General features: G+C 36.4%; 1 protein-coding gene across 1 annotated transcript in view; it reads left to right on the top strand.

Moving 5' to 3' along the window:
• Positions 1 to 15,091, top strand: part of LOC112045050 (5-hydroxytryptamine receptor) — a 100,151-nt gene extending 85,060 nt beyond the window's left edge. The window contains exons 4-6 of the mRNA XM_024081105.2: positions 9,095 to 9,228; positions 11,671 to 11,780; positions 12,865 to 15,091. Of these exons, the coding sequence (XP_023936873.1) occupies positions 9,095 to 9,228; positions 11,671 to 11,780; positions 12,865 to 13,786 (1,166 nt within the window). The 3' untranslated portion in view covers positions 13,787 to 15,091. The remainder of the gene's footprint in view (positions 1 to 9,094; positions 9,229 to 11,670; positions 11,781 to 12,864) is intronic.
• Positions 15,092 to 15,326: the final 235 nt, after the last annotated feature.

Here is a 15,326-nt window from a genome sequence, read left to right as displayed (position 1 = left end):
ATTCAAAAAATTATTTATTTTAATTAGGCATAATTTACAATCACTTTTGAAACATGAAGTTATATCATAATTTAATGGTGGTAATTAACGTCGATAACTTAATAATAAAGTTACGAGGGTTGGGAGGAGCCCACAACAAAGTCAGCCAAGGTTAGGTCAAAATATATTATATAAAAAAAAAAACAAACAAACAAGTGATCCTATAACGGTTATTTTTTTCTTTTGTACTCGGAAAAAAGAACCTCAACTACCTAATATAAATTGGCCAAAATCGCAGCATTTAACTTCCCACAGTACATGACAAGGGTCAGCTTATTATCACTACAAGGAGTATCCTACAGGGAGCGCACTCGGGTCCACACATTCCAATTTCCCTTTTCATCTGCCAGTGGCTTAGCTCTTAATGGATAAGGGTAGAGATTTAAAATTCATTCCTTGATTTCCACAGTAATGCAATTTCCATGCAAACTACAAAACTCGCCCCTAAATGTCTTGCTTGTACAAGACATTTGAAAGTTACAGATAGGACAAAAAAGCGTTGCATATCTTACTCCTTTATTTCGATTTGGATAATGAACAATAAATAATGAAAAAAAATAAAGGATAAAAGTGTAATAACTACTAGTCGTATTTGATAAGTTTTTGGAGCTCACACGAGTAAAATCCAGAAGCAGAAGTAATTTGTTCAAGCGTTACAAAAGGCGTTCTCCTTAGATGTGGTTTTAGAAGAATAATTTTAATATATGTCAATGAAAACTTAACGTGATACTGAAACTAAAAATGCATTTGTCAAAATCTTTTATAATGACATCAAAGAGATGAAGAAGACTAATGTTAAAGTAACAAAATATTTTTTATGAAGTGTTTTTTTTATTATTAAATATTGTGTGATTGTGTAGGACTATAAATCCGTATAACATATATGGGAAAATGGGAAAAATATATTCATTATTAACTCAACTATATGTTTAGGTACATTTTAATACAAATAAATAACAAACTGACTGAGGAGATATGAAGAAATGGGTCTCGACTCTACGCCATGTACGTTCTTTTGTTTCTAAGAATTACAAAAGACCCTAAACTCGGCACATGTTTACTTTTACGATACTGTGCCTATTTAAATTGTATAAATTACAACTGAGCTGGTCGTTCTATAGATATAATTCTCCGCAAACCTTAGTCAAATGTGGTCGCTTAAAGCAGTATGTCGTAGTAAGCAATATCTTAAAAAAAGACAATGTTTTTGATGAGACATACAGGAAGAAAATTTTTTTAGTGCGGATATTTTTATATTTTGTACATAAACAAAATTTAATGATCACGTATTTTTTCTTTTTTTTTTAACTCAAAAATAACAAAATTATCGTTAGCTAAAGTTATTTACTTTTGAACAGAATTTTAGGGTCACCCTATTGTGCGTTTATTTTATTTTCGTTTGATACCTAAAGGACGTCACCAGATCACTTTTAAGCTGAATATATCTGGTTTAGTAATAATATGTACATTATTTTGTTATTTTAGAGACATAAATTTAAAAAAAAATTACATAAAATGTATCGAATTGTTTGTAGATTTATATTCTATTAATGATACAGAACCACGAAAAAAAATATCCGCACTAAAGACCGAATCACCCTGTATATCATTCAGTCGGGACTTTTGGTTATAGTCAATATAACCGCTATGTTGTTCTAAACGATATCGCCATAAACGGTTTAACTGTATTTCTGTACTAATGTAACGCTGCATATGTTGAGTTAATACACTCTTAAAAAATATATTTTTACACTCTTAATTTTTTACAACCAGCCATTTTAAAAAGTTACGCTTGAACATAAAAATGTTTAAGTACGAATATGTTCAATTAAAACTTTTTATAATTGCCCGCCTCAGCCTGCCAGCCAGCAGAAAAATATAAAATATTTTTAAAGAGACACACGTAACCTTGGTTCTTCATTAATTTTGGTTTATTAACCTTAAAATATATACATTTGAACCTTATAGAAAATAAAGAAATATTTAGGAATAGTGCACCTGGTCAAGCTTCGCTTTGACTTATGTGCACACTTATTTCCTCCTACTAAATATTTCAAGTATAACGTTCAAAGGTATTTCTATACTAATATTATACACCTGAAGAGTTTGTTTGTTTGTTTGATTGAACGCGCTAATCTCAGGAACTACTGGTCTGATTTGAAAAAATCTTTCTGTGTTAGATAGCCCATTTATCGAGCTATAGGCTATATATATCCCCATATTCCTACGGGAACGGGAACACGCGGGTGAAACCGCGTGACATCAGCTAGTATTTTATAAGAATATAGATATATATAGAAGATATATATATATTAGCTATCTTCGTTTTAAATTTCAGCCAAATCGGTACAGTAGTTGCGGCATTAAAGAGTAACAAACATGACAAACATCCACACAAACTTTCGCGTTTATAATATTAGTAGGATCTAATATTATCTTAAGGTAAATGTCGATCTGTCCTTTAGTTAAATCTCTTAGCTGCTAGCCTTTAACCCCGATATAAAATTGGGAGTCACGTCTTGAACTGTGAGCCGGGCGACGATGGAAATGTTGGAGTTTCCTTTCACTGTCTTTTATTGTTTAGGTAAATAGCTGATAGAGGGGATTTTCATGTCTATATTATGCTTCTGTGCGTCACTATTTTGTCCTCGCGCCCTTTATTATAAAATAGTCGACGCCCCGCGGTTTCATACGCATAGTTCCCGTTCCTCTGAGAATCCTGGAATGAAATATAGCCTATGACACTCACAAATAATGTGGCTTTCTAGTGGTAAAGGAATTTTATAAATCGGTACAGTAGATCCAGAGCTTACTCCCTACAACACCACAAACTTTACCTCTGTATACGGTACCTTTCGTAATATAGATATGAAACCAATAGATCAATAGATATAGATATGTAACCAAGTGCACACTTGTAACGAATAAACCTAAAACTTCTGGATCGATCTTTATCACTAGAAAGCTACGTTATCAGTGAGTAACATGGAGTAAATTTTTACTAGTACTCTACGGGAATATGTAAAACCGTGAGTTTCTGATAATATATAATATAGGTACAGAGCACTCCAAATCTGGAGCAATATCAATTACATTCGACAATTATTTCGGTATAATTGTTTCTAATTGCTCATTATTACTTCGCATTGCCTCGAGCCTCGTACCCCCGCCCCGTCCACACGGCTGTAAGAAGACCCACACACCAATCTGACCATAGAAAGGTAAGGTAAACAAATCCGATGGAACCATCGATCGTAGATCGTTAGATGGGCCGCGTCGCGGAATTGTCATTGGTTTCGAACATTGAGTACGTCATCACTCGTAACACATTTCTCTTTATTCATGTTGTGGCTTGTGTTTTTACACTTCCAAAATGAACACGAAGGCATAATTAATGGATTAAAATAAAAAAAAAACAGTTAATATTTTTTTTAATCCACGTCCGCTCACAGCATGCGCTTGTTACGTACTAAGATAAGATGTGCGTGCACGTCTGTGGGTAATGACATAAAATTCTGCGGTATTTAGTATGGACGGGCCCATCTAACGATTTATATCGATGGATGGTACAATCACTGTCCCTGCTACCATTCACGTCATACTAGCCTGTAATAGGCCGTTGAAATAGTCCGTTAAAGATATCCGTGGAACCATTCAGGCTTAAATTGACTCGCACACATTAAGCAGGGTGTGTTTATTGTACAAACACGTCTGACAGACACCTCTCTGCTCTCTGCACGGTTACCGTCCGACCTCTGTAATCCGCGCAGGATAAACCGTTAACACGTTTGTTGAAACAATATTGTGTTGCCAGGCATAATATACGTGAAACTTCATCCACGTGGAAACCCTGACATTTTTTATTATGAACTAGCGGACGCGACTTCGTCCGCGTGGAACTTAGTTTTTCACAAGTCCCTCGGGAACCATGGATTTTCCGGCATAAAAACTAGTCCATGTGTTAATCTAGGCTATAATATATCTAAATACCAAATTCCAGCTCATTCGGTTCGAGGCGAAATCAAGGCGTGAAAGAGTAACAAACATTCATATCATCAAAATCATCAGTTTTCGCAAATCTCGGGAAACCATGGATTTTTTCGGTATAAAAAGTAGCCCATATATATTATATTAACCCAGAGTAAAATCTATTTCCAATACAAATTTCAGCTAAATCGCTTCAGTAGTAGGGGCGTTATAGAATAACAAACATTCAAACATACATCCAAACATCCATACAAGCTTTCGCATTTATAATATTGGTAGGATTAGTCTATCTATTAATTAAAACCGCATTCGTTCCGTTGTGTTAAATCCTTTCACAACCCATATATGACACACTGTTGAGCACGAGTCTCCTATGAGGATGAGGGTTAGGCTAATAATCAAATATAAAAAATATAATAATGAATAAAAATATGAGTTTCCCAAAAACAGTATAAAATATTTTTAAGCCGTCATATACATCTTATAGTGGCCGCTAATTTAACATTATCACCCTAATCCCGCCAACCTATATTGAATAAGCGTGGTGGGTCAAACTTTTATATCCCCTCTTCTATAAGGAGGAAGGTCTGGCTAAAATGGGCTGATACTTCTGAATCTGACCATGTCTACTCCTCTGACAGAATCACAACAATACTTGGCGGCACCAATAAGCACAGCGTAGATATTCCTTGGAAGCAGCGGCGTGCACTTTATATATGCCTAAACACAATGCATACCCTGAGGATTCATTGTGTCCCTGTATTGGAGGAGAAATTTCCTAGTTAAAAATCTTGTGCACGCCACTACTTGGATGAAATCTAGCACAAAAAGCCCTACTGAAAGTAAACTGATACTTAACTTAGTTAAATAACTTAACCTTAAACTACAAGTGTACAAATATTCTAGACAACGTTTGATAATTTGCAAATCGTTACTTTATAGGTTAGTTGGTTGCTCGGAATTCATTTCCAAGGATTGGATTCAATTAAATCAAGAATCCCTATGACAACCCGCTCCATATTCATAGCGGGCCATGAATTTGTAACTGCAAATAATTCACAACCACCTTTAGCTTTCAAATAATTACATTTGTGGTGTACGGTATATAGTAAGAGATCAGGCATTAAAAATATATACCCTCATCTAGTATTTAATTAAGATAAGAAATAAATAATAAGATGGAAAATATTCACATAGACACATTGCATGTAGTTTATTTTATTTAATTAATTTAATCTCCTTTCTTCATTCGTTAATTTTAAAAAATCGTACACTAGTAAATAGAATATATACCCAAAATAATTTAAAAGTATAGGTTGCCTGCTTTCACACCGCAACTGTGGGGTTGCCAGATATAAACCGTTAAGTAATGTTATTTATAATACATTTATGTCAGAAAAGTGCTCAACAATTTATAAATAAATATTAACTTTGTGAGATAAAATATAATAAATAAACATTTAATTATTTCATTTTAATAATTTTGACAATAAATGTCAACCATTTATCTGTATACACAAAAATAATAATTTACTTTATTAGTAATACTGGCTGTTTTTGGTGCATTTATCTAAAAATAACAAACGCTGGTGTGTGCACTTCGCTATCTGTGCAAAAATGACAAGCATATCAAAATGTCATCGTATGGAAAACAGGCAAAGATGCAAATTCATTTTCAGAAAGTGTGTTCAAAGTGTGTTTACTCGCAAATGTTTATAAACGTCGTCTTATGACATACGTGCGCTTTGATAATCACAGCCTCTGCTTCCTTACTAATAGCTCTCACCATTATATACCCTTATCAGTTATTTAGACGTCTAAAATGTCGAATGAAAGCTTATTTTATGCTTTAACTGTATTAGGTGCCTTTGATCTAGTACATGGTTCCCTAGATTTTGTATATGAAAAATGTATTTGGCCGCAATTTAGCTAACCAACCATTTTATTATCTATCATTTATTTCATAGCACAAATGAATAACAGATGAGGGTATATATTTCTAATGCCGGATCTTAGCCCAATACCGAAATATTCATGCACTAGTTTTGCGTCAGAAGGGGTGAAACAAACCAAATTAGGGAGAAACCCCACAGTTCAGAAACAACCCTTCATATGTCCAATCTCAATGAAACAAAGGCTGTATGTTGTTTCAAGCATGTTTAATCTACGTGTGACCGCATTAGAGTCCTTATTAAAATTCGTTTATGTAACTCGCAAATAAGTACAAGTGCTGTTGACAATTCTGCTCTTTTGTTGTGACTCTACTCGTATTTTTTTTTTCTTTTTTTATAAATATACTTAAACAATACACATCACTATCTAGCCCCAAAGTAAGGATACAGAGTAGCTTGTGTTATGGGTGCTAAGATAGTTGATATTATAATATTAATATACATTTATATACTACATATAAATACTTATATAATGAATAAATACACACAGACAGTATTTGAGTATGTCGGCGGAGCAGACTAAATTGTACTTCTGATAATGGAGAAGACGTAGCCTCAGAGCAGTTTCTAAGCTTTACGTGTCAAGGATGACAAATACCCAAAGTAACACTATCAATCATCACCGAATCGATCGCTTAACTTACTTATACAATTCTACCATCTAATTACACGTAATCAAGTATAGCGCTGATTCTTTCAGATGTAAACCAGGAATAACTATCGTATGGCAAGGAGTCAGTCACCAGCGGATGTCGGACTTGTAACCGATTCAAGTTGGATTGAAGACGTCTTTTACAGTTAACTAATACTTCCCATTCTCCGCTCGTGTTGGCTCCCAGCTAATTAAATAACAATGCAATGGCCTTACTTCTATTACACTACACTCTCGATCAAGTTATCAATGTTTTCTTAAGTGCGCTTTCATTTGAGACTCACTCGAGTATATTACAGACATTCGGTTAATCTTCCCTACTTTCACCCACCACAACTTTTAAACGACTTCACCGATTTTCATCAGACATATCTAAGAACACTCGCACGTAAGTAACCCCTTTAATGTACAAAACTACGAGTTATTTGAAATCGCTCCTCCGTTCGGCATCTATGGTGCCACAGACAGAGTGACAGACAGACAGACACGTCATACTTATAACACCCCTCTTTTTGAGTCGGAGGTTAAAAATACCATATCTCGCAACTTAGAAATTTATCAATCATACTGTATCAACCTGGATATGCTCGTAGTAGATGCATTATAAATCTTTTTATATAATTCAAAAAAGAAATAGAGATCTTAAAGATCATAAAGGCAAGATGTGATGAGTATAGGTAAAAAAACGGAATTTTCAAAATCGGTCCACAAATGACGCAAATATCGCTAAATATACATAAAAAACATACATACAGAAAGTAGAACCTCCTCCTATTTGAAAGTGGGTTAAAAATACTGAGCCTAATTCGGTCCGCTATTACCTATTTTACTTCTTTTTATTCATATAGCCTGTTAGGCGTTCAATTTTTATTCATTCAGGCTCTATGATAAATATGATTAAAACTTTCTAACGCTGGGCGGTTTCATCCACGTGGTTCTCGTTACCTTAGAATAACGGGGATTATATATAGCCTTTCCCGATAAATGGGCTATCTAACACTGAAAGAATTTTACAAATCGGACCAGAAGTTCCGCATTAGCGCATTCAACCAACTAAACAAACAAACAAACAAAACTCTTTAGCTTTATAATATTATTATAGATAATGCCTGAGGAAAAACGATTATCAAGCCTTGAGGTTTAAGTGGAAAAGCGATAAAGCGTTTACTTTTCACATTTTTGATTTGATCAACCCATAATCGACTCACTGCTGAGCTCGAGTCTCCTCTCAGAATGAGAGGGGTTAGGCCAGTAGTCCGCCACGCTGGCCCAATGCTTCACATACGCAGGGAATTACGAAAATTCTCTGGTATGCAGGTTTCCTCACGATGTTTTTCCTTCACCGTTAGAGACACGTGATATTTAATTTCTTAAAATGCACACAACTGAAAAGTTGGAGGTGCATTTTAATTTTAAGGGCCGGATTCGAACCCTCACCCTCCGGAATCGGAGGCAGAGGTCGTATCCACTGGGCTATCACGGCTATTATTTCACATTTTAGCTGTTCATATTACAAACATAGAAGCTACTTATATGAATGTAGTATTGCTAGTTCACGGCGTCTTGCTGTTCTATGGTAGAAAAGTGAACAAAAAACAAGATTGTAAACATTCTAAACCGTTTTCTTAATAAATAATAAAAATTTTAATAAAAAAAATACAACCGACTTCAAAACCTAAAAACGTACACACTAAACTAAAAAGCGAAAAATAACATCATAATATGTTCTACCTGCTGATCAGTATGAAGTCGGTGCTAAGCCGGTGATGTATTAATTCAAGCCATGTGAGCATATCTTATAGATTTAGATTTTGCAGACAGTGTTGTTTCATGTGGTCCTGTCAGAAATGGCTTAAATTAAGACAACACCGGCTAAGCACCGACTTCATACTGATCAGCAGGTAGAACATATTATGATGTTATTTTTCGCTTTTTAGTTTAGTGTGTACGTTTTTAGGTTTTGAAGTCGGTTGTATTTTTTTTATTAAAATTTTTATTATTATTCAATTTTTAGTATAAAATTCTCTCATCTCAAACGAATACATCAGACCCCTAATGACAGTCACAACCTATCTATGTGGAAAGTTCTCATCAATACAAATCAAGCCCAAACACAAGGTAACTGCTGTAAATCGCCGAGGAGTTCCCTCGTCTGTTTTATGGCTCCATCATCAGATCGATTTTAAACCTTCATGAAATTGTAGTGCTTAAAAGTACTAAATGGAAAAGTTTACGAACACACTAAACACCCATATAATTTTCGAAAGTTCCCCTCAATTTCTCCAGGATTCCATCATCAGATATTGACATGATGGCAATGGGACCAAATGGGGACTATACCGTTTCAAACAAAAAAAGAATTTTTGAAATCGGTCCAGGCGTCTTTGAGTAATCGGTGTACATACATAAAAAAAAAAAAAAAATACCGACGAAGTCGGTTAAAAATATGTGTTCTTGTTGACAGGTAATGTGTTCGTGATAGCGGCGATCATAATCGAGCGGAACCTGCAGAATGTGGCCAACTACCTGGTGGCGTCGCTGGCAGTCGCCGACCTCATGGTGGCGTGCCTGGTGATGCCTCTCGGCGCTGTCTACGAGGTGAACTGTCCTACTATACTACTATCCTACTCAATATTCATCATCATCACAATCGAGCGGAACCTGCAAAACTGTACCTGGTGGCGTCGCTGGCGGTCGCCGACCTCAAGGTGGCGTTCCTGGTGATGCTTCTCGGTGGAGGAACCTGCAGAATGTGAACTATTCTACTACATACAAAATACATCATCATTAGTGGCAGCCAGCTTATAGATCCAAAAAATATACTGCCTATCCTGAAGACTCCTGTATTACCTGTCTTGAAGGAGGAATTTTCTATTTTGTACAATTTTACGTATAAGTAACGGTAAGTACCTTAAATCATTGTTCACGTCACTGATCATCATTATATGCGACTGGAACTTGCAGAATATGGCCATGTACGAGGTGAACCTACTACCCTAGTTAATTTTCTTCATCTTTGTTATCAGCTGATTGCCTCCCACTGCTGGACGTAGCCCTTCTGGTCCTGAGTCACTTATGACAAGCAGCTCCCTGTAGAACGTTTGATATCTCCATCTAAGGAAGTAATCTCACCATTCTTCTCTCTCTCTGGAAAATTTGTAGTTAACAAATTTTCCAACCCCGGACTACTGAAAATTTTTTAGATGAAAGAAAAATTTATATGTCAAACCAGAACTCTCACCCAAAACCTCCTAACCTATAGCCACACAGGTTAATACGCCATTTTTATGCAATGGTGTTACTGACTCTTAAACTTAAGAAGTCGGACGCTCAAGATCGGGCAAAGTGCGAGATTAAGCCGGAAAGCGGACCCCATTGGGACCACGCTAAGAAGAAGAGGTGTTACTGCCTCTTTCTTACAAGTTCCTCGATTACAGGTGGTATTTACATTCATTATTTATGTATTTTAGAGGAGAAGTATCAGTGTTAGTATAAATAAGAGGGTATTTGATGACTTGAGCTCAGTTGTTTGTTAGGCAGCGTAGACTCTGTCATGCTGCCAGTCGAGATAGTGGTTTTATACAATAATGTTGTGTTGTAATTATTGTTTATCATAAGTTGTTTAGTGTGGGCATGGAAAACTTGTTGGGCAGGGAAGGTTAGTGTTGATGCATTCTTAAACCTACTCCCTACTCCCAAGTCACAAGTCCTGGGACCTTTTCGAGATGTTTCCTCTACCACAAAATAATTCTACAATCACTGTCACTTCTTATAAAATAAATACTTATCAAATACTTCTGACGATGCATATTTGATCAATTCATCCCTGTCTGTCGACTCACTGTTTATTTACCCGCTGCTATCAAAACGTCTGATCTATTTTTCCACGCCAAGCGACTGCAGTATCTAATAGTGAATTGCAATTTCCCTCTAGTTTTACTGTTGGTTGAACTCATCGGGACTGTAAATGTTGATTCGAAGTGAAAACTATTAGTGAATACTAAAAAGAAATTATTACCTTACTTAAAAAAACATTTGCATTTTTGTGACGAAATTATTTTTAATTAACTAAAACATATTAGTATGTTTTTTAATTTAATTTTTATTGAAGCTGATATATCTACTAGAAGGTGCTAATTTGTGATTAAGAGCGGTTGGACTCATCACAGAGGGTGGTGGTCCGATCCTCACACCTCGGTAGAGGGTAGGAGTGGGTCTATTGTCGTACCCACTCCTAGCACAGTCTTTCCCGACTAGTTGGAATGGCATGGGAACATTGGTCATATTATAAAAAATATGGCAAATATTCTTTTTTTTAAAAAAAAGTTGATTGTGTATACTGAGTTATGTATTTATTTAACAATCATCTGTGAAAAATTGACGGATCATTTAAGATTACACATGCTCTAAAATAGCATGCTAAAAACGTGTTATTAAGTATACTTCATACGAGCATGCTTATCACCTGTTTACATTTGCTAGCAATATGCATGCTAATTTTAAGTATGCTCCTGAATAAGCATGCTCAAAGCAAACATTCCAATTACACATGCTAATTTATATCTATCGCTCTCTGTCTACAGTATCGTGTTAGACAGGGAAAGATGAAGCTGAAGAGAATACATAATAGCAATGCTGATCGACTAGCATACTCAATAAGCAAACCTGTTCAGACGCGCTAAAAGCACGCCCCCTTTAAGTAGCAAGCTCATAAATCGCACGACTGTTGATCCTTGAGCAAGCTTGAAATGAGCATGCTCATTATTAACAATGTTGCGATACACATGCTAATAAGTAACAACTGCTCAATAGTAGCATGCTTTCGTGCTTGAAATGAGCATGTGTAACAGTAGCTTTAAAGATTTATCAAATTCTTATTTCAAGAAAATTAGTGTTAAATCAAAAAAAATTAAATCCAATGTCATTTGTTTCAAGTAGGCTTAGTTTTCAAGCCCTTACGGAAATCAAATTTGAGTATTTGTAAAGACTATGCCGTGGGTTCGGTAGACAGGTTGATATTTTTTTTAATTTATTCATCAGGTCAGTCAAGGCTGGATCCTGGGCCCGGAGCTGTGTGACATGTGGACCTCCAGCGACGTGCTGTGCAGTTCTGCGTCTATTCTTCACCTTGTTGCTATAGCTACTGACAGGTATGACCTACCCTAGGGTATAGCTTGACAAATTTGTTTGTAACACTCCCGATGGTCCGCGGGGGCCGGGAGGGGGTAGCAATGCCCCGCGCGCACTACTTCATACCCGCCCGCCCGCATATCATGGGGGTGTCATCAACGAACTTGCAAAGCTTTAGTACTCTTTGTTCACTTGCATATAGTGTGCGGTAAACTTCGAGCCCGTTCAAAAAACTAAGCGGCTTCTTAGGATATGAAAACATATCCCAGCAGGGTAATAGCTGTTGCAATGTCAGAGTGGACTCCAAGTTTGGCGCATATTATAACAACCTTACCAATGCTCTTTGAAAGTGTATAATTCTAAAATACTTCAATGCATTGTCGGATAACACTTTTTATTGTATTCACTTGTAATGGATACTTGAAGCTCCGTTCGTCTGAAATTTTATTTTCACTAATCCCGCAGAAAAGAAAAAAGCAGTGTGGATTTTCATCCTCCTCCTAACAAGTTAGCCCGCTTCCATCTTAGACTGCATCATCACTTACCATAGGTGAGATTGTAGTCAAGGGCTAACTTGTCAAGAATAAAAAAAAAAAAGAAAACGTGAGTTTAGGGACAAATAAAGGGTACAATCTATCTTTATTCCAAATTTCAGCCAAATTGGTTCTGAAGTAGCGGGAAAGTGAAACAAACATACACACACACACAAACATTCCCCTTTACAATACAAGTATGTTAAGTATTTAGAATGGTATCATTAGAATTTAAATTATCGTGAGTGTTGTAATGAAATTAACAAACGTTCATTAATAAATAAATATGTTTCGAACCTGTACGGAGTTTATTTATAAGCTCATTAAGAACCCTAGGGCTCGTACTAGGCGGCAAGTTCACGTGAATAAATCCGTTTATTTAATCCATTATTCCAGGGATCTAATTCGTTTGGAGTATCTTGTAGAGTCTAGTCTAGTAGAGTTCGTGAAACTTAATTAGTTTATATCAATATTGATAGATTCCTTTTGAAAAGTTGGTACTATGTTGAGTTTGATGATAGTTTAAAAACAATACAAAATATAGGTACTTCAAAAATATTTTCATTCACAGGTATTGGGCTGTAACAGACGTCGACTACATCCACATAAGAAACGAGAAGAGAATCTTCACTATGATCTTCCTCGTTTGGGCCGCCGCGCTCGTCGTGTCTCTCGCTCCCCAGTTGGGCTGGAAAGACCCCGACTACCTCGCCAGAATAACCCAGCAACAGAAATGCCTCGTCAGTCAAGACCTAGCGTACCAAATCTTCGCAACATGCTCAACCTTCTACGTTCCGTTAACCGTGATACTCATATTATATTGGAAGATATTCCAAACGGCACGAAGACGTATCAGGAGACGAAGGGAACCGCCGCCTCCACGTCCAACATCAGCGGACGGGGCCCCACCATCCGGCCGTCCCGTACAATCGGCGAGAGACAGGCGATTTGTTAAAAAGAGATTCCTCAATCTGAAGAAATGCAATCAACGGACGCGAGCGGAGACTTTAGCGGCTGCTCTGTTACTAACAGAAGGTCAGAGCACATCCACAGTAGACACCTTAGATGAAGAACCCCGCACAACAGCTTTCACTATCAACGAAAAGGTGGCACCGTCAGTGTCCCCAGAAAAGTCCTCCTCAACTGTCACGAATGGATCGAAACCGGAGCGCGCTATCATACCCGCTCCCTCTCAGAGAGAGAAGAAGGAATCCCTCGAAGCGAAGAGGGAGAGGAAAGCTGCGAAGACCCTCGCAATAATCACTGGAGCGTTCGTCTTTTGCTGGCTGCCTTTCTTCATAATGGCGCTAGTGATGCCGATATGTCAGACGTGCGTTATCAGCGATTACCTAGCCAGTTTCTTCCTCTGGCTCGGCTACTTCAATTCGACCCTCAATCCTGTGATCTACACGATATTCAGCCCCGACTTTCGGCAAGCGTTCGCCCGTATACTCTTCGGCACGCACCGACGCGGCCGTAATAAAAAATTCTAACGAAAATAACACTACCGTGTACATTGTATATAATCGAGATGTAAGGCTCTTTAAAACGGACTATATTTTATCCTCTACTTGTATTATATTTCGGCTTTAAACTGGCTGCACACGCATTTATATGCTCGAAGCATTAAAGTCGTTATGTGGTTCGGCATTCAAAAAGCGCGAATGTGGAAAATTTACAAAACAGAATAAATTCTTTTATTGGATAGTTTTGAAACAGTACTGTATTTCAATATGAAAATCCGCCAAAAGTTACGTTAATTCAATAAAAGCAATACAGTGTGTGTAATATTAATATTTTAGCTGCGATATATACGAGAGTATTACAGTATAAATGCCGTAACCAACTGATAATATAAGGTTGACATTTGTTGACTTGTTAGATGGAGTGTAGTAAAAATTAGTTCTATGTTTATTTATGTAATCTTCATGAATATGCTATTGAATATGTATCTTCATAAAGATAACATAAATAAACATAAACCTATTGCAACATACATATTATGTTATGTATAATGTGTCATATATTATCATTTAGTTTTGATGTCCCATGCTTATATAACCCATGACTCACAATAAACAAACATACGGGATTTCTTAAGTAGAAGAATAATATTGTCATTTGCCATTAAAAACTAAGAATATGCAAAATCATCAAATTGTTTTTCTTAAATCAATAGAACATGTTAAAGGTACGTTCTTCATATAAAATATTAGAAGACGCCGCGCGGTTTCATTCGCATGGTTCCCGTTCCCGTAGGGATACGATGATAAAATATAGCCTATAAATGGGCTATCTAACACTGAAATAATTTTTCAAATCGGACCAGTAGTTCCTGAGATTAGCGCATTCAATCAAACAAACAAACTCTTCAGCTTTGTACTATTAGTATAGATAATCAAACGGCTGTCCGAAATTGAGGAAACCTAATCTAAAACATATATTTTCATCTAATAAATACTATTAAAATTCATAAACTTAAAATAAAACTGTTTCTGTCTCTACTGCAATTTACATTCGCTGTTTTGAATGCTAAACGACGTTTACCTAACATCGTCGAACATTTACACGTGTGTGAAGCCAGCGTTATGTATGTTATACATACTTCAGTCTGTAGGTAGTGTAAATATAAGTTAGCTAAACGTGTAAATAATACAAAGTTATATGCGATAGCAATGTTGGGAATTGTTTTTTATAGTTTATGTAGCCGCGACGGCGTCGGTCCAGAGTCCAGGTCGACACCGCCGCCCGCTCTTGCGTTGTTTCCAGTGACATTACGAAATAAATATTCAAATTATATCACATAAAAGACTTTTATTACACCCCCACGAATACTGTCGATCGTTAAATATCATACGAGCAGTTATTTCTGGTACTCTGCTCCCGTTAATGGATAAAACTTAATTATTATAGTATCGTATGCGATAAACATAACGTAACTACTTACTCTACTTATCGAAAATGTTATTAGGATTTTTTCGCAAGCTTTTATTATGGTCTATGACTCAAGTTATAGTCATTTTATAAACGCTG

The sequence above is a fragment of the Bicyclus anynana genome, chromosome 14, assembly GCF_947172395.1.
Source record: "Bicyclus anynana chromosome 14, ilBicAnyn1.1, whole genome shotgun sequence".
NCBI lineage: Eukaryota > Metazoa > Arthropoda > Insecta > Lepidoptera > Nymphalidae > Bicyclus > Bicyclus anynana.
This window is presented reverse-complemented; position numbering and strand designations above follow the sequence as displayed.